The 19,167-nt window shown below is 56.3% G+C and overlaps 1 protein-coding gene across 1 annotated transcript; it reads left to right on the top strand.

Annotated features, from left to right (window-relative positions):
- Positions 1-3,701: 3,701 nt before the first annotated feature.
- On the top strand, positions 3,702-18,945 carry St8sia1 (ST8 alpha-N-acetyl-neuraminide alpha-2,8-sialyltransferase 1; the record flags this gene model as incomplete). The annotated part of the gene is made up of 2 exons (XM_042699481.1): positions 3,702-3,892; positions 18,801-18,945. Coding segments are annotated over exons 1-2 (336 nt in total), but the record flags the coding sequence as incomplete, so codon positions are not given.
- Positions 18,946-19,167: the final 222 nt, after the last annotated feature.

The following is a 19,167-nucleotide window of genomic DNA, read 5'->3' as shown; positions in this document are numbered from 1 at the left end:
TTCCCTGTCTTATTCCAGTGGATTTCTGTGTATTCAAAGTTTCACTGCTATCAGCCTAGAAATTTCTGTGTCATAGGCAGTATTGACTGCATATAAGATGCATGAAAGGTATGTTCTCTCTCTCTCTCTCTCTCTCTCTCTCTCTCTCTTTCTCTCTCCTCTCTCTCTCTCTCTGTAAAAATTAAAATGCTTCTGGCCTCTGAGAGCTCACGCCTGTCATCCCAGGACTCAGGAGGCTGAGATCTGAGGATCATGGTTCAAGGCCAGCCCAGGCGGGAAAGTCCATGAGACTCTGATCTCCCATGAACCACCTGAAAACCAAAAGTGGAGCTGTGGCTCAAGTGGTAGAGCACCAGCCTTGAGTGAAAGAGCTCAGGGACAGCGCCCAGACCCCGAGTTCAAGCCCCAGGACCGGCACTTACACACAAAAATAGGAATTATTCATTTTGATTTCTGGATGATTTAACATGACTACCCAGTCAAATTGCTGATTACAACATCTGCTGAAGATTATCTCTCAGTGTATGCATAGTGCTTTCATTTTTATTAATGTGCCAAGTCTGGGGCTTGAACTCAGGGCCTGGGCGCTGTCCCTCAGCTCTTCAGCTCAAAGTGAGTGCTCTACCACTTGAGCCACAGCGCCACTTCCAGTTTTCTGAGTGATTTATTGGAGATAAGAGTCTCACGGACTTTCCTGCCTAGTCTGGCCTTGAACCTCGATCCTCAGATCTCAGCCTCCTGAGTAGCTGGGATGACAGGAATGAGCCACCAGCACGTGGCTGATTATTATTATTATGGTTTTTTTTCTCTGCTGAGTCATATTCCTTTTTATGGATGGCGTTTCTTTAGCGCCTATCAGAGAAAGAATATTTGGGTTCCTTCCCAATTTGGCATTTACATATTAAGTTGCTACACGCATCTGTGGATAGGTTGTTGGTGGGAACATACGTTTGTATTGCTTTTTGGAAAATAGCTACAAAGTGGGTTAAAGAGTCAGTCAGTCACTTGTTTCCAGTTAACAGTGAGGGTTTATGGTAAGTTTGCTTTCCTTCCTCCTTCCCTCCCTCCTTCCCATCTTTCTCCCTCCCTCCCTCCCTCCCTTCTTCCGTTCTTCCTCCCTCCCTCCCTCCCTTCCTTTTCTCTTGCTTCTTTTTTCTCTGGGTCTCTGTGTTACTAAAATCAGTGTGTGTGTGTGTGTGAACTCAAGGCTTGGGTGCTGTCCCTAGGCTTTTTCCACTCGAGGCTGGCGCTCCACCAATTGGGCCATGGCTCCACGTTCTCTTTTTGCTGGTTCATTGGAGATCAGAGTCTTGCAGACTTTCCTGCCTGGGCTGGCTTTGAACTGTGATCCTCAGATCTCAGCCTCCCGAGTCGCTGGGATGACAGGCGGGAGCACAGGTGCCTAATGCTGCTCTTCTTTGTCAAGAATCCTATGAGCTCTGCTGTAGTGAAATGTAGGTGAAGATGGTTTGGGGTTCACACTTCCTTGCGGAGTAGGGGGGTGGATTCTGGAATTGGACTGACAGTGGACAGCGGTGTGTAGAAGCAGGAGTCAGGCCAGGCGCTGGTGGCTCCCGCCTGTCACCCCAGCTCCTCAGGAGGCTGAGATCTGAGGATCGTGGTTCGAAGCCAGCCCAGGGCAGGAAAGTCCATGACACTCTGATCTCCAATGAACCACCAGAAAACCAGAAGTGGCGCTGTGGCTCAAGTGGTAGAGCGCCAGCCTTGAGTGAAAGAGCTCAGGGACAGCGCCCAGGCCCCGAGTTCAAGCCCCAGGACTGACCAAGACAAACAGACAAAAAAAAGCCCTGCACGGATCGAGTGTGGGATGTGGGGGGGGGAGGCAGTTATTCCGGGATCGTCCTTCTGGTGCTGGGGAGGGAAGGGGAGGCTGCCGTGGATTGAGATGCTGGAGAGAGGCGGGGTGTCAGTTCTCCTTTCTGCGAGGGGGGGGCGGGCAGACACCTGCGCCCGTGCGGCGGAAGACACAGGCACAAAGACAGAGCGCCATGCCCGGGGAGGTGACCTGGAGGGCGCCGGGGTGCGCGCGCATGCGCGGGCGTGAGCCTGAACGTGGGCGCGCGCGTGTGATCGTGTGTGCCTGTGTGCGCTTGCGTGCGAGCATGTGCGTGAGCGCGCGTGTGAGTGTGCATGCCTGCACAGCATGTGTGCATGTGCGTGCATGCCTGCGTGTGTGCATTGCATGCATACACGTGAGCTTGTGTACCTGTGTGTGTGTGTGCGCGCGCATGCCTGCGCGCAGCGCGTGTGTGTGTCTGTGCATGCCTGCGCGCAGCGCGTGAGCGTGAGCGCGTGAGCGTGTGTGCGTGCCTGCGTGTCTGTGCATGCCTGCGCGCAGCGCGTGAGCGTGAGCGCGTGAGCGTGTGTGCGTGCCTGCGTGTCTGTGCATGCCTGCGCGCAGCGCGTGTGTGTGTGTCTGTGCATGCCTGCGCGCAGCGCGTGAGCGTGCCTGCGTGTGTGCATTGCATGCATGCGTATCAGCGTGTGTGTGCCTGTGTGTGCATCCCTGCGTGTGTGCGTGTGTGCGTGTGCATGCGCGTCAGCGCGCGCAGCCCTGCGTTCGCGTGTGCAGGTCGCTCGTGGGACTGCGCACGCGCGCGCGGTGTCCGGGGCGCCGCAGACATCCCCTGCGGGATCCCGGCCGGCTGCTGGCGGGGAGGGGGTGGGGAGGGAGGGCGAGGGGTCCGCGGCGGCCCAGTGCGCATGTCCGCGATGTGCGGTGCACGCCGCGGTTCTCATTGTCCGCACCGGCGGCTGGGGCGGGGCGGGGCCGGGGATGGGGGGAAGGGGAGGGGAGGCCAGGGGAGGGGGAGACGGACCGGGCGGGGAGGGGGCTGGGAGGGATGAGTGAGGGAGGGGAGGGGGCAGGTGAGCGGGGGAGGAGGGCGTGGCGAGGGCGGGGCCTCGGCGGGCCGGGGGCGGAGCGAGGGCGTGGCCATGGCGGGCCGGGGCGAGGGCGGGGCCTCGGCGGGCCGGGGGCGGGGCCTCGGCGGGCCGGGGGCGTGGTGAGGCCTCGGCGGGCCGGGGGCGGAGCGAGGGCGGGGCCCTGGCGGGCCGGGGGCGGAGCGAGGGCGGGCCCATGGCGTGGCGAGGGCGTGGCCATGGCGGGCCGGGGAGAGGGCGGGGCCCTGGCGGGCCGGGGGCGGGGCCCTGGCGGGCCGGGGGCGGGGCCTCGGCGGGCCGGGGGCGGGGCGTCCCCGCCGCGTCCGCACCAATCGCGTGCGCCGTCCTCGGAGCTCCGACCTCCGGCCGGGGAGGCTGCGGCGCGGCCGGCCGCGGCGGGGAGGGGCCGGGGTCGGCGGCGCGGGACCCGGTCGGGGCGGGGCGGGGCGGGGCGGGGCGGGGCGGGGGGGGGTCCCCGGGACCCCGGTGGCGCTTTCCGGCCCGGGCCCGGCGGAGGCGGCGCGCGGGGCGGGGACCGCGCATCCCGGGACCGTCGCCGCGGCCGCCGGGGATGCTCGGGCGCCGCCGCCCGCCGCCGCCGCCGCAGCCCCGGCGTCTCCGGCCTGAGCCGCCGCGCCCCGGGCCGCGGAGCGCAGAGGACGCCGGCCGCGGGCGCGCGCGGAGCGGCGGGGAGCGGAGCGGCGGGCGGGCGCGGGCCGGAGCGCGCGCGGGGCGGCCGTGAGCGGGACCCCGCCGTCCCGGGCGCCCCCCGTCCCCGCGCCCCGCGTCCCCCCGCCATGGCGGCGCGCGGCTGGCGCCTGGCGCGGACGCGGCTGCCCGTGGGCGCGAGCGCGCTGTGCGCGCTGCTGCTGTGCGGCCTCTACGTGCTGCCCGCCGGCCGCGCGCCGCGCCAGCAGGACATCATCCGCGCCGTGCTGCGCCGCCGCGCCGCCTGGGCGCCCAACCGCACCGCCGCGCGCGCCTTCAGGTACGCCGCCGCCGCCCGCCCCGCGCCCATCGCCCGCCCCGCGCCCATCGCCCGCCCCGCGCCCGCACCGCCCCGCGCCCATCGCCCGCCCCGCGCCCATCGCCCGCCCCGCGCCCATCGCCCGCCCCGTGCCCGCACCGCCCGCCCCGCGCCCATCGCCCGCCCCGCGCCCGCACCGCCCGCCCCGCGCCCATCGCCCGCCCCGCATCCGCCAGCCCGCCCCGCGCCCATCGCCCGCCCCGCATCGCCAGCCCCGCGCCCGCCCCGCCCGCCCGCCCCGCATCCGCCCGCCCCGCGCCCATCGCCCGCCCCGCGCCCATCGCCCGCCCCGCGCCCATCGCCCGCCCCGCGCCCGCACCGCCCGCCCCGCGCCCGCACCGCCCGCCCCGCACCACCCGCCCCGCATCCGCCATCCCGCCCCGCCCCGCATTCGCCAGCCCCGCATCACCCGCCCGCATCCATCACCCGCCCCGCACCGTCCCGCGCCCGCCCGCCCGCCCTCCTGTCTGTTCACCGGCCCGCTCGTCTCTCCGTCGTCTGCCCGCCCGCCCATCCGTCCGTCCGTCCGTGCGTCTGTCTGTCCCTCTGTCCGCCCACCTGCCTGCCCGTCTGTCTGTCTCTGCGTCCGTCTGTCCGTGCGTCCGTCCGCCCACCTGCCTGCCGGTCTGTCTGTCTGACCGTGCACGTGACTACCCGCCCGCCTCTCTGTCTGGTCGTCTGTTCCCCTGTCCCCCTGTCTGTCCATCCGTCCGCCGTTGGTCGGTCCGTCTGCAGCGTCCTCCCGAGCGCCGCCCCCCCCCCCCCGCGCCTTTGTCGCCTCCTCGTCGGTGGGGGAGGGGGCGGGGGAGGGGCGGCTTTGTGCGCAGGGCGGGGCGCGCGTGTGCGAGTGCGTGTGCGAGTGCGTGTGCGAGTGCGTGTGTGTGAGTGCGAGTGTGTGTGTGTGAGTGCGAGTGTGTGTGTGAGTGCGTGTGTAAGTGAGTGAGTGCGCAGGTCTGCGTGTGCGAGTGCGTGTGCGAGTGCGTGTGCGAGTGCGTGTGTGTGAGTGCGAGTGTGTGTGTGTGAGTGCGAGTGTGTGTGTGTGAGTGCGTGTGTAAGTGAGTGAGTGCGCAGGTCTGCGTGTGCGAGTGCGAGTGCGAGTGCGAGTGCGTGTGTGTGAGTGCGCAGGTCTGCGAGTGTGTGCGTGCACGTGTGTGTGTGAGTGCACAGGTCTGCGTGTGAGTGTGCGTGTCTGCATGCGCGTGTGCAGGTCTGTCTGCGCGCGTGTCTATGTGTACACATGTACAGGTCTGCGCGTGTGCGTGTGCAGGTCTGCGTGTGAGTGTGCGTGTCTGCATGCGCGTGTGCAGGTCTGTCTGCACGTGTGTCTATGCGTACGCGTGTGCAGGTCTGCGCGTGGGGTGTGCACACGCGCCCGTGGGTGTGCCTGCGCGTGCCCGCTGCAGTCACAACTTTGCCCTGAGCTGCCTGCGCCGCATTTGGTTTCTGGTGTTTTGGATTTTTTCTGGAAGGTCAGAACTTCTCCAAGGTCACTCTGTTCACAATGACTCTGTGCGTGTGTGCACGCGCGCGTGTGTGCGTGCGCGTGTGTGTGTACATGCGTGTGCGTGCGCGTGCATGTGTGTGGAAGTGCCCGGATTTTTCTGCTGTGTGCAAGCCTCAGCACTCCTGAGGGTTGGGCTGGACTTTGTAGATGCTTCTGGAAGGTGGAAGTGTCCTTCAGGGACAGGACTGGAAAGCAGACCAAGGAGGCCAGGCCGGCGGCGGCCGTGGCCCCAGGTCCCTTCTCACCCTTTGCCGGGAACTGGTTTGGTTTGGTTTGGTTTGGTTTTCTCTGGTCTCGGTCCTGGGACTCAAACTCAGGGCTGGGCGCTGTCCCGGAGCTCTTCAGCTCAAGGCTGGCGCTCTACCACTTGAGCCACAGCGCCACTTCTGGCTTTTTGCTGGCTCATTGGAGATGAGAGTCTCAAGGACTTTCCTGCCCGGGCTGGCTTTGAACCTTGGTCCTCCGATCTCGGCCTCCTGAGCAGCTGGGATGGCAGGCGGGAGCCTCCAGGGTGTAGGTGATTTCCAGCTGGGGCGGGAGTGACCGGCAGAACAACCCCGCTGCACTGACAGGAAACAGCGTCTCTTCTGTTTGCAACCAGCTCCCTTTACTGTCACAACATAAACTTCCCCCGGCCGACTCTATTTGAGAATCTACAGCTTTGCGTCCGATCTGTGTGAACTGCTCAATGGATCTGGGAAGATGGTTTTAAGATGCTCTCTTGTACGACCAGAAGTATAGCTCAGGAAATGAACAGAAGTCTCTCTTTAAAAAAGAAAAAAAAAAATCCGGTGCTAGTTGAAAGGACTTCCTCACAGAGCTGGAGTTGAAAGCCGTCCATCTCCTGAAGGCCGCAGAGGAAGCGTTTCCCGGTGTCTTTCCATTTGATCTGACCTCCTTGCTGGCTTTTATCTTGGTGACCTTCCTGCAGAGCCTCCGCTGGCAGCCTGTAGGAAGTTTTTCCCGATAGAAAGACTACAGAGGTTGGGTGCTGGTGGCTCACACCTGTCATCCCAGCTGCTCAAGGAGGCTGAGATTTGAGGATTGAGCTTGGAGGCCAGCCTGGGCAGAAAACTGGAGGTGGAGCTGTGGCTCAAGTGGTAGAGCGCCAGCCTTGAGCAAAAAGAAGCCCAGGGACAGCGCCCAGGCAGTTTGGTGTGCAAGCTTTTATTCTTGGTACCTGACAGGAGAACCACAAAGAGCCAGGAACAAAAACAGACGCAGAACAGTTGAGCAGTCACTTAGTACCGGCCTGGCTTCTCAGGCTGCGTTACTAGACACGTCCTTACGGGAAACTCGTACGGGGTGGAGATTGTGTACATTCACAGTGACCAACGCAGACAGAACTCCTGGAATGGCACAAAAGCCACAGATCATTCTCCTCCCTCCCTCCCTCCCTCCCTCCCTCCCTCCCTTCCTCTCCCTCTCTCTCTCGATAAATATATATTATCAATGTATCTGTAGAGTTATAAACATGTCCAGAGTTAAAAACATATCTCTGATAGCTACAGATAGAAGTTGATAAAGATATATAGGTAAAAGGCAAGCTGTATAGATAGATTACATATCTACATAGATATCTAGATATGATGATATTAAATGTAGAGATCTAGGTAAACGTGTGATAGATATTAATCAGTAGATATAGGTATGATAGCTATATCTATATCCATATATAGATAGGTATAATACGTGTATAGATATACAAATGAAAAGGTATCTAGCTATATATGGATATAGATATATAGGTATATGTATAGTTATATGTGTGTGTGTGTATAGGTATATATTGCTAACTATACATAGGTGTGTGTATAGGTATAGATAGATAGGTATATACAGATATATAGGTATATATAGATAGATATGTAGTTGTATGTAGATTTATAGGTAGATAGAAATGTACAGGTAGATATATAGAAAATAGGCATATATAGACATGGGCATATATAAATATAGGTGTATATATAGATATATAGGTATACAGGTATCTAGATGTCTATATGTAAATTTACATATGTGGGTAGATCTGTCTATATCATCTACCTATCTAGAGCTCTAGACAGCTGTATGCCTAGGAAGACATGTATATATCATAGAGATAGAAACTGTGCTTCTGTTTGTATATATGAAGAGCTAGCTATAGAAATCTACATAGATAGGGAGACAGACAGATAGATAGATAGATAGACAGACAGACAGACAGATAGGGAGCTAGACCCCTGTCCCTCTAGTTATATAGAAATACATGTGTGTGTGCATTTAAGTCTGTGTCTCTGTGTCTGTGTGTGTACAGAAGCCGCCAAGGCTGAACTTACAGCAGGGGCAGGCCAGTGCTGTGACATGGCCTCAAAGGCAGTCGGGCCCCAACCTCTGGCTGTGGCTACAGCCCCGCTCACGAGAGGAGGGGCGGCCGGACCTACAGCCGGGCGCGCGCGGTGTGGCCTCTTTGTGACCGATGACACATGACCAGACGGGGCTCAGGGGACTCGAGGGAGAAGACAGGGTAAGCAGCAGCAAAGCGGTTGTTTGGAAGGTGCTGCTGACCCCCGGCCCCTCTCCTCCTCTCCCCGTGTGGAAGGGGCTTTTTTCTCTCCCTGCGTCGAGTTCCTGAGAGACTCAGACAAAGAAAAGCAGCTTGGGGGAAACATGGCTTCATGACCTGGCTGGAATTCAGAACTCGGCGCTGCCCCTGAGCTTTGTCTTTTTGTGGCTCAAGGCTGGTGCTCTACCCCTTGAGCCACACCTCCACTTCTGGTTTTGTTTTGTTTTTTTTTTTTGCTGGTTCATTGGAGATCAGAGTCTCCTGGACTTTCCCGCCTGGGCCAGCTTCTAACTGCGATCCTCAGATCTCAGCCTCCCGAGTAGCTGGGATGGCAGGCGGGAGCCGAGGGCCTGCACAGCGAGTTAAATAAGTGTTGATACTTAAGAAAATAAGAGGGCTGGGCAGGTGGCTCAGTGGTAGAGTGCTCGCCTAGCATGCACGAAGCCCTGGGTTCGATTCCTCAGCACCACAGACACAGAAAAAGCCAGCAGTGGTGCTGTGGCTCAAGTGGTAGAGCGCCAGCCTTGAGCCAAAGCAGCTCAGGGACAGTGCCCAGGCCCTGAGTTCAAGCCCCAGGACTGGCAAGAAAGAAAGAAAGAAAGAAAAAGAAAATAAGGTACAATCCGGGTGTGGTGGTTTACACCTATAATCCCTGCCCTTGGTAGGTGGAAGCTAGAAGATGGAAAGTTCTAGGCCAGCCAGGGCTAAACAGTGTGTTTTAAGCTAGCCAGAGACACAAAGTGAGATACTTCCTCAACACCAAAACCCCCTGAGTCAAACACGCAGCAACAGCAAAAGCAAGAATAAGACGACCAAGAGAAGAAGGTACAGTTGCGCAACCCGCTTCAGAAAAGCCCAACAGGCATCACTAAAGCAAGCAAACAAAACCTCCCGAGGACACGGATAGGGCAGAACATTCTGGAGCCAGTTCTTAGCTCTTGGGTGCGTTTCGTCCTGTCTGCAGAGCGGTGCTATGAAAGACGTCTTTGCCCGCACCTTGGTTTGCAGATGAGAATCTCAGAACCAGGAGCGAGGTGACCTTCTAGCACCGTCGTTCCTGGATTGAAACTCACTCCACTCAGGCTTGATGGGGTGTGAGCGGCCGTAGGATGCAAGGTTAGCTGGGGACCTCCCCCCACACCCCCCAATTCCAGTTCAAACCGACTGCAGCTGGCGAGGCCTGTATGTCTACGCTGGAGCCTGCTCTTCCCGGTGATAATTTACATCGATGTGCCCAAACAAGGATGCTGACGTAGATTTTTTTTATCCGTGGCCTGGTTTGATTTCACCTCCCAAATAATCTGGACCTTTTTGCTGGCAAACGAGGCTGGTTACAATTTAGCCTCGGCTTTGTTCCTGGCAATCAGTACTGAAGAGAGATGCTTTGGGTTTGTATCTTTCCAGCTGTGGGATTTGAACTCAGGGCCTGGGCTACTGTCCCTGAGCTGCTTTTGCTCAAGGCTGGCGCTCTACCACTTGAGCCACAGCGCCACTTCCGGTTTTCTGGCGGTTCAGGGGAGATCAGAATCTCAGGGACTTAGCTGCCCAGGCCGGCTTCAAACTGTGATCCTCAGATCTCAGCCTCCTGAGTCGCTGGGATGACAGGCGGGAGCCGCCGATGCCGGGCTTGTTTGTGTGTGTGTGTGTGTGTGTGTGTGTGTTTTCCCTTCGGTCTACATTTGAGAGAGAAGTGTTCTAGGACTCTAGTTGGATCAGTGAAATCAGATCTGTTTATCATTTGATAAGATTGATACGGTTATGGATCTGATAATAGCTACAGATCATCCATCCAACTCTCTCAGACTGGGAGTCCATCTGTTTCCAGTACAATACTTGTTAGCTTTCCGTGCTCATCTGACTCCTCTGGAGGCTGTGTGATCTTGGGACAAATACTTAGCCTCTCTGTGCCTTTGTGTAATGGTCTGGAAACAGGAGTCCCAACATGCTAAGTGGCTTCCTGGGTGTGCGGTGATCGTGAAGGTAATTAAGACTCAATCCACAGCTTGGAACACCATCAGAAAGAGGGGTGGCCGGGGTCACCCCAAAGAATCAAGTTCTGATCGTAGATTTGTCACTGACTGGCTTGGTGGCCTGAAGTCACTTATTTGGGTCAGCTCCGCCTTCGCCATCGCCGGCAGCCCTACGATCTGAGGTCGAGTCGGGCTAATTTTGTTAAAAAATTTATTGTCACAAGGTGACAGGCAGAGGGGGGACAGTGGCATCAGTCATCAGTCGGGTCGTGAGCGCATGGCTCTGTGGACCCTGCCCCCCTTCCCTCGCTCTCCCCCCAGTGTTTCCCTCCCGTCCCCACCCACGAGTGGTAGAGTTCATTCTCCACCTGGTGTCCCGTGAGGACCCCGGCTGCCTTGGTTTCCCCTCTGTCCCCCCATTTCTGTGCCCCCCTCACCCCCCCAGAGACAGAGAAACCCACCCAGGAGACAGAAAGGAACAGGAACCACACGGAAGGATCAGGCCTCTTGCGTCCGTTTCCCGAGTCCGTGGGATCGCTGCTCTTTCCTCTGATCACAGGCCTGGCCCTCGGGGCTGCTCCCTCCCAGCGTCCCCCTCGGGTCTGGCTGTCCCCCGTCCTGTCCCCATGGACTGTCCATCCAGCCTCTGCGCCCTTCGTCTCTGGGAGCCTGGCTGAGCCCCCTGGGCCTGATGATGTCTTCTAGATCCATCCGTTTGCCTGCAAATGGCATAATCCTGTTCTTCACCCTGGCCGTGTACAATTCCATTGTGTGCACACAGCACCTCTTGGGGGGACCCCTCCTCTCTGGTGGGGCACCTGGGCTGTTTCCATAAAATTCCTCCTCCTTGATCCACGGTAAGCAGGTGGCTGGGCCGTGCATCCGTTCACCCCCCCCCCCCCCCCGGCCTCCATGTTCCCCGATGCTCGCCAGCTCCAAGGTGGGGCTCCCAGCCTTCAGTCCTAGACAGGGCCCAGGCGGAGCAGACAGGGGTGATGCGTGTTCCCACGGATGGCGCTCTTTCGACTGGAATAACCCGGGGAGTTGGGAAGATCTGCCAGGCTCCCGGTGTGCCCACCCATCTCCTGGCGGTGTCCCCTAGCCCCTGGGGGCTGTGTCACCCTCTGCTGGGGTGCCAGGAGGGAAGTGGGCATGAGCGGCCAGGTTTGGGACTAATTGAGGGAGCTACGGGAGGCGTCCGGGTGATCGTACTGATCGTGAGCAGCCTGGATCATAGGCGTGAGGCACTGCACCTGGCTAAACCCTTTTCTCCTGAGGGTGATTCTTGACAAATTCAGTGTTCCCACGTGTCCCGGAAGCCCCGGCTGGTTTTTACCAATATCTCTTCTTGTTAAAAAACAAAACAAAACCCTTCCTTGCTATGGATGAACTCTGACAACTGGATTTCCTTCCTTTAAAAACAAAAACCTTTAGATTTTTCCCTTTAAAAATACAAGTAAAAAGGGCTGGGAATGGGGCTGGGTGGCAGAGCACCAGCCTTGAGCAAAAGAAGCTCAGGGACAGCGCCCAGGCCCTGAGTTCAAGGCCCCAGAACTGGCACAAAGTAATAGATCAATAAAAAGAGTAGCAGTGTTTGTCCAAGTCGCAGGTCACAACGATGGCCGCCGCTAAGCATGGAGATCCCCCCCTAGAACTTCCACGAGGCCAAGGCGGCTGAGGGAGGGGCTCTGGTACCACTGGGCTGGGCCGTGCCTCAGTTTCCCTCCCCCAGCCTTGTGGCAGCCGAGCTAGGACTTGCAACCATGCATGGTATTTGGGTATTTTTCCTGTGTGCCATCCAGCGGGTGGAACTGCTTACATCTGTGTGTGTGTGTGTGTGTGTGTGTGCGTGCGTGCGCGTGCACACTGATCCTGGAGCTTGAGCTCAGGCCTGGTGCTCCCTTGACTGTTTTACTCCATGCTGGTGCTCTGCCCCCTGAGCCGCAACCCCACCCCTGGCTTTTCGTTAGCTGCAGATAAGAGTCTGCTGGACTCTTCCTACCGGCCTCGGCGCTCAGCCTCGCGAGGGGCTGGGATTACAGGTGTGTAATGCCACGGGTGTCCCAGCCCCGCTCTGCGCACATTCTCCCGGCCGGCCTCTGTCAAGGACCTGGCTGAGGGGGTCTTGTCCGACCTTCCAGCGACTGGAGGAGACACTGGGATCGAGAACCTGGTGTCTGGGAATGTCGTGATAGCCGGAGACGGCGGCCTGGGCGGGAGAGAAGAATTCTAATGGAGGTTTCTGTGGGGGGGGGCATGGAAAGCAGGAGGTGACACGGAAGAAATGTCTGTAGGTTTAAAAAAAAACATGTGCAACAGGGAGCCAGTAGCTCACACCTGTAATCCCGGCTCCTCAGGAGGCTGAGACCTGAGGATCGTGGTTTGAAGCCAGCCAGGACAGGAAAGGCTGGCAGATTCTTCCCTCTCCAGTGAACCAGCAGAAAAGCCAGAAGGGAATTACAGCATTAGCCTTGAATGAAAATGCACAGGGACAGTGCCCAAGCCCTGAGTTCAAGCCCCAGGACCAGCATCAGTATAAACACATACTTATACACACACATATACATTTACACACATTCATATACACACATACAAAGGTACACACACAATACATATATACACACATATACACACACGAAAGTATACACATATACACAATACATATACACATACACAAAGGTACACACATATATACAATACATTATATATATATACACACACACATATATCTCAAATGATCACACTGTATGTCCTAAATTGGAACAATTGAAGCAATAATAAAAACGAGACATACAGGACTCTGGAATGCACACGAGAACAATCCAGAATGATCCACAGGACTCAGCCATCCACTGTCACAGGAAGGAAATGAGTCTGTGAAGCTGGTGTAAGGGAAGGATTAGCATCTCACGTGCCATGTTCAAAACTGGGGGCCAGGGCTGGGCGGGTGGCTCAGGGGTAGAGCGCTCGCCTTGCGTGCCTGAGGCCCTGGGTTCGATTCCTCAGCACCACACACAGAGAAAAAGCCACCAGTGGTGCTGTGGCTCACGTGGTAGAGCGCCAGCAAAAGCAGCTCAGGGACAGCGCCCAGGCTCTGAGTTCAAGCCCCAGGACTGGCAAAAAAAAAAAAGCAAAAATATATCTGGGGGACAGGCAAATTGTCATGTCATTCATTCATTCATTTGTCAACTGTGGGACTGGAACTCGGGGCCTGGGTGCTGTCCCTGAGCTCTTTCACTCCAGACTGGTGCTCTACCACTTGAGCCACAGCGCCACTTCTGGTTTTCTGGTGGTTCAGTGGAGATTGGAGTCTCATGGACTTTCCTGCCCAGGCTGGCTTTGAACCAGGATCCTCCGATCTCAGCCTCCTGAGCCGCTGGGGTGACAGGCGGGCGCCACCGGCATTTAGCTCCAGTGATTTTTTTTCCTCTAACTTACGTATTGTTCTTCTTGGTTTCGTGAGTATTGGGAACTCCTGGCTTCGTTGCTTAGGTTCACTGATGCTCAGTTTGTGATGTGTGCCATTGTCGACCCAGGCTTTTGGCCCAGGCTAGAATTCTCATTTTTCCACTTCCTGGGGCGCGTCTCTAGCCAAGGCCCTGGGGTAGAAGTCCCTCCTCGCACATATGTTCTGTGATTTTCCTGTTCTCATTATTGGCACAACACGAACTCCACTCCTTTCCCGGTGCAGTGCCCTGACTTCCTACCACCTCACCCAGCTTCAGCAGCTGACCCAGGAACAGGACCAGTAAATGCTTCTGAAAAATGAACTGGAACAGGTTCTCCGCAGAGAGGGTGGAGCTGTGTGACCCTCATGATAGATTAAGTAGGTCTCAGATCATTTCTAGTTTCCAGTTGAGAAAACCGAGGCGCAGGCAGATTATGAAATATCCCCTACGCCTCTTTCCAGCCACGACCCCAGTTCTGAAGAGCTCCTTTCCAGAATGTACTGTCAGAATGCTATGCTACTGCCGGCACATCTGTGAATGATTGCTCTTGCAACTTGTGAATGATACAAACAGGTCTCAGACGAAAGGTGCTCAGAACTCGACAGCATAAACTTTATCAGTATAAACTCTCATTTTTTTTTCTTGGCATTTCATTCATTTGTCGACTGTGGGGCTTGAACTCTGGGCCTGGGCGCTGTCCCTCAGCTCTTCAGCTCAAGGCTGGCGCTCTACCACGTGAGCCACAGCGCCACTTCTGGTTTTCTGAGTGGTTCATGGGAGATCAGAGTCTCACGGACTTTCCTGCCCAGGCTGGCCTTGAACCGCGATCCTCACATCTCAGCCTCCCGAGTCGCTGGGATGACAGGCGGGAGCCACCGGCGCTCTGTCAAGAGGTCTTGTTTTTTCCCACACTCCAAGTGCATGATAAATGCTGAAGCGATGAGGGAATGAATGAATGAATAAGTGAATGAGTGAGTGATCGGTGCCCGTGCTGGCTTGTTTCCCGTGTCTGTCCTGACCCCAAGTTTCCAGCCCAGAAGCTCCATTGTTGCAGACACAAAACCTCATTGAGTGGAAAGAATGGCCGCGTCTGATCTCATCCGCGTGTTCTGTTTTTCTCTGCAGAGGGAAAACTGTCGCCCGTGTCCAGCGTGGCTTCGGGGTCGCACAGCGACCCCTCAGGAATGTGCCTGGGGACAGCCCTGCCATTAGCTCTCCAGAGCAGATGCCTGGGTGCTTGTGTTCCGGGGGCCACCCGGGTTAGGCGTTGTATTCTCTTTGTGGGTCAAGAAGGGTCCGCGTCTCCGAGTGGGACCTTCCTCCCTATCTCTTACCGTGATTGGATCTTTCCAGAACACTCTGTGGTTCGGTGGGTGCTACTAGCTCACGCCTGTCCTCCTAGCTAACCAGGAGATTAGAAACCACGCCCCCCCCTCCCCCTGGAAGACAGATCTGGGAGACTCTTTATCTTCCCTGGAGCAGCAAAAGGCCGGAAGTGGCGCTGTGGCTCAAGTGGTAGAGCGCCAGCCTTCAGCTGAAGAGCTGAGGGACAGCGCCCAGGCCCTGAGTTCAAGACTCAGGACCGGTTTCCCCCCCCCTCCATCCCCCAAGAAAAAGTGATAGAATTTAAAATGTCAACAAAAGAAATGAGATCAGAATGAAATGATCTCAGATTTCTGAGCAGCCAGAAAACAATGAATGAGGTCTTCACACTTAAAGATAATTAACATCGTAGGGGGTTTCCCGGAATTGGGGAGCCCTTTCGTCATACAAAGGCCCCCCAAAATTGTCCTTTCCACTTTATTTCTCAAGAAGGAACTAGATTAAATGATACACCAAAGAAAGAAAGAAGCACAAAAATACATAAAAGATAAAGGAACCTAAGCAACGGAGTTCAGCAACCAGTGAGAGCAATCGCCAGGGAGCCAGGATAGAATCAACTAGAAGCGACAGGCGGAGAGAAAAGTAGAATCCGCTCATCCATCCATCCATCCATCTATCTATCTATCTATCTATCTATCTATCTATCTATCTATCTATCTATCTATCCATCCATCCATCCATCCATCCATCCATCCATCCATCCATCCATCTATCTACCTACCTACCTACCTACCTACCTATCTATCTATCTATCTATCTAATCTGTCTGTCTGTCTGTCCGTCCATCGTCTGTCCGTCCGTCTATCTATCTATCTATCCATCCTAGTTCTGGGGTTTGAACTCTGGGCCTAGGCTCTGTCCCTATGCTTTGTAGCTCAAGGCTGGTGCTCTACCGCTTGAGCCACAGCTCCACTTCCAGTTTTCTGGTGTTTCATTGGAGATCAGAGTCTCACGGACTTTCCTGCCCGGGCTGGCTCTGAACCCCGATCCTCAGATCTCAGGCTCCTGAGTAGCTGGGATGACAGGTGGGAGCCACCGGCGTGGCTCAGTTGTGCGCGTAGTTAAGGGTTAACCGTAGGTAGCTGTCTTTGAAAGGCAGTGGTGTCCAATACTCCTGACTTTCTCCGTTGTCCGCGTTACTCACGCGTCAGCATTGGCTGTTTTGGACGAAATGCATCATGCGTCTGGTTTTCGGTCTCTGATGATCTCATTCACAAACTAAAAGGAAAAGAAGAAACCTAAGCAGCTGGGTTTGATCTCTGCCGTCCCTTCTCCTTGCCCATTTGTCCCTCCTGCCTTCCTTCACTGTCACACGAGTCACTCCGTCTGTGCTCAAAAACATCTTCTTCCTTTCTCAACGCATCTCAGCGTGTGTTTGTGTTTCGGAGCCTACACCTCTGCTTCACTGCTAACTGTTGACTCTTCAAGATGGTATTTTTTCCTGCCACGAAGGGAGACTCACAAAAGGATTTGAGAATTAAACCTTGGGGTGCCGGGCCAGCTACTCAGGAGGCTGAGATCCAGAGGATCGCAGTTCAAAGCTAGCCTGGGCAGGAACATCTGTGAGATTCTGATCTCCAATGAACCACCAGAATACTGACGTGGAGCCGTGGCTCAAGTGGTAGAGCGCCAGCCTTGAGCAGAAAAGGCTCAGGGACAGCTCGCAGGTCCTGAGTTCAAGTCCCATTACTGGTCCAGAACAAAAACTAGCAAATTAAGGAGAGAGGGGGAGGGTTGCGTTTGCCTGTGTTTGCCGCTGTGGATGTGTACACTTTGCATTGGCACGGGATGGCTTTTAGGCAATGTGCACAGCCAACTTGCACGCGCTTCCACCGGGCCTAGAGGAATCCGATAAAGATGAGCGCTCAGGAGAAGTTTCGGCTCACACATCCCTTTGTCTCTTGCAAAGACTGGTTTCCTGGGGTTGGTAGAACACCCCGCCAATGAGCAAACACCTCAGGTGCCCGAGTTCGAATCCCTGTCCCTCCACAACCACAACAGCAGAGGAGAGAGGAAATAACCAATCAGATCATTGGCTCCTTTTAACTGGCGGGTGGACGGGAACAGGATGACAATGACATAAATGTCACTGACCACGTGACACGCTGTTCCGGGAGTAAAGAGAGATCCAGGTGTTTGGAGACAAGCAGGAGGTCGGAGGTCGGAGGCTGTGGGGGAAGGAGGGGGGGGGAGGATGGGTCATGGTGCAAACCAAAACTTCTCTTTTTAACTTTTAAAGTATTTATCTTGACGTATAGTTCATGCATTTATTTACTTCGATATTTGTTTCTATTTATTCACATAGTTAATATATATTTTTAACTTTTAATAGGGTTTTATTTTCTTTCTTCGGACAAAGCGCACCGGATGGTACTCAAGCAGTTATAAATGAATTAACAGAATTATAACTATGGAGAATGCAAGTAGTATAGTTTTTTTTTCTTTTTGGTCGTGGGACTTGAACTCAGGGCCCGGGCGCTGTCCCTGAGCTCTTCAGCTCAAGGCTGGCGCTCTACCACTTGAGCCACAGCGCCACTTCTGGTTTTCTAGTGGTTTGTTAGAGATAAGAGTCTCACCGCACTTTCCTGCCCGGGCTGGCTTTGAACCGTGATCCTCCGATCTCAGCCTCCTGAGTAGCTGGGATGCCAGGCGGGAGCCACCGGCGCTCGGCTCATAGTACAATGCTTGAGGAAGACTTAGGTCAAAGCCCAATGAAATGAGTACTAGGAAATGGGTCGGGAGGAGAAGGCTGGAAGGATGAACAGAGGACATGAATGGAAAGCAGGCTAGCATGCATGGAGATGCACCACGTGTGCGTGTGAGATATGAACCATGGAAGAGAGTCATCATGCCCCGGGAAAATGCAAGGACAAATGCTCCGCCGTGGTCCCATGTCTAGTGGACACTGGAGCTGGGTTCGGTCCCCCAGACGCAGCCCCCGGACAGCATCCAACATGGCGCACCATGCTCAGCAATCATGGCCCGAGCACTGCTGGTTCTGAGTGGCCACGCAGGTGCTTCTCCAGCTGGCCCAGGTCCTCTCCAGCTGCATTGACCCGGCTGGGCTTCCAAGCGTTGGTCTGTGGTCTCGTCCAATGTCCCTTCCTTGGGAGTTAGCCTGCTCTGTCCTGAGCTCATGGAAATCTCCGGTCTCACCCATCTGAGAGTGAGTCAGGAGACGGCTGAGTCTCGGCTCACTCTCTCATAGGCTCCACCTGGATCTGGATGGTCAGATCTGTCCAGATATAAACAAATAGATCTGCAATTGTAATATTTATCTATCTATTTGCCTCTTGAGATTTCAGCTGCAGCTGGGAGCAGATCAGTTGTGGGGCTTGAACTCAGGGCCTGGGCGCTGTCCCTGAGCTCTTCAGCTCAAGGCTGGCGCTCTACCACTTGAGCCACAGCTCCACTGCTGGTTTTCTGGTGGTTTGTTGTAGATCAGAGGCTCACGGACTTACCTCCCGGGGCTGGCTTTGAACCTCAATCGTCAGATCTCAGCCTCCCGAGTAGCTGGGATGACAGGCGGGCGCCATGGGCCCCTGGCCTCCCAGGTTATTAAACAGCAGGTTCCATTTATGCCCAGGAGATAGTCATGGTCTGTGGCTGGCTGGCAGTGAGCGAATAGCCATCACCGTGGAGATGAGTGTGTGTGTGCGTGCGTGTGTGAGTGTGTGTCTGTGTGTGTGTGTGTGAGTGTCTGTGTGCATGTGTGTGTGCATCTGTGTGTGTGTGTCTGTGTGCATGTGTGTGTGCATCTGTGTGTGTGTCTGTGTGCATGTGTGTGTGCATCTGTGTGTGTGAGCGTGTGTGTGCGCGTGTGTGCATCTGTGTGTGTGAGCGTGTGTGCGCGCGTGTGTGTGTGCATCTGTGTGCGCGCGTGTGTGTGTGTGCATCTGTGTGCGTGTGTGCATGCGTGCGTGTGCGTGCGAGGAGGCGGCGCTCAGGCAGCGGTCTCCAGTCATCTGCGGCCCCGCGGCTCTCTTTCTTTCTTTCTTTCTTTCTTTCTCTCCGACAGGAAGCAGATGGAGGAGTGCTGCGACCCCGCGCACCTGTTCGCCATGACCAAGCTCAACTCGCCCATGGGCACGAGCATGTGGTACGACGGCGAGCTCCTCCACTCCTTCACCATCGACAGCTCCACCTACGCCCTCTTCCCCCAGGTCAGTGCCGCCCTGCGCCCTGCGCCCTGCACCTCCCCCCAGCCCCCTCCACCCTGCACCTCCCCCAGCCCCCTCCACCCTCCACCTCCCCCCCAGCCCCCTCCACCCTCCACCTCCCCCCCAGCCCCCTCCCCCCAGCCCCCTTCACCCTGCACCCTCCACCTCCCCCCAGCCCCCTCCACCCTCCACCCTGCACCCTCCACCCTCCACCCTGTGCCCTCC

The sequence above is a fragment of the Dipodomys spectabilis genome, unplaced genomic scaffold (assembly GCF_019054845.1).
Source record: "Dipodomys spectabilis isolate Male_0828 unplaced genomic scaffold, ASM1905484v1 ptg000252l, whole genome shotgun sequence".
Lineage (NCBI taxonomy): Eukaryota > Metazoa > Chordata > Mammalia > Rodentia > Heteromyidae > Dipodomys > Dipodomys spectabilis.
Note: the sequence above shows the minus strand (reverse complement) of the source record. Positions and strands in the feature narration are given on the sequence as shown.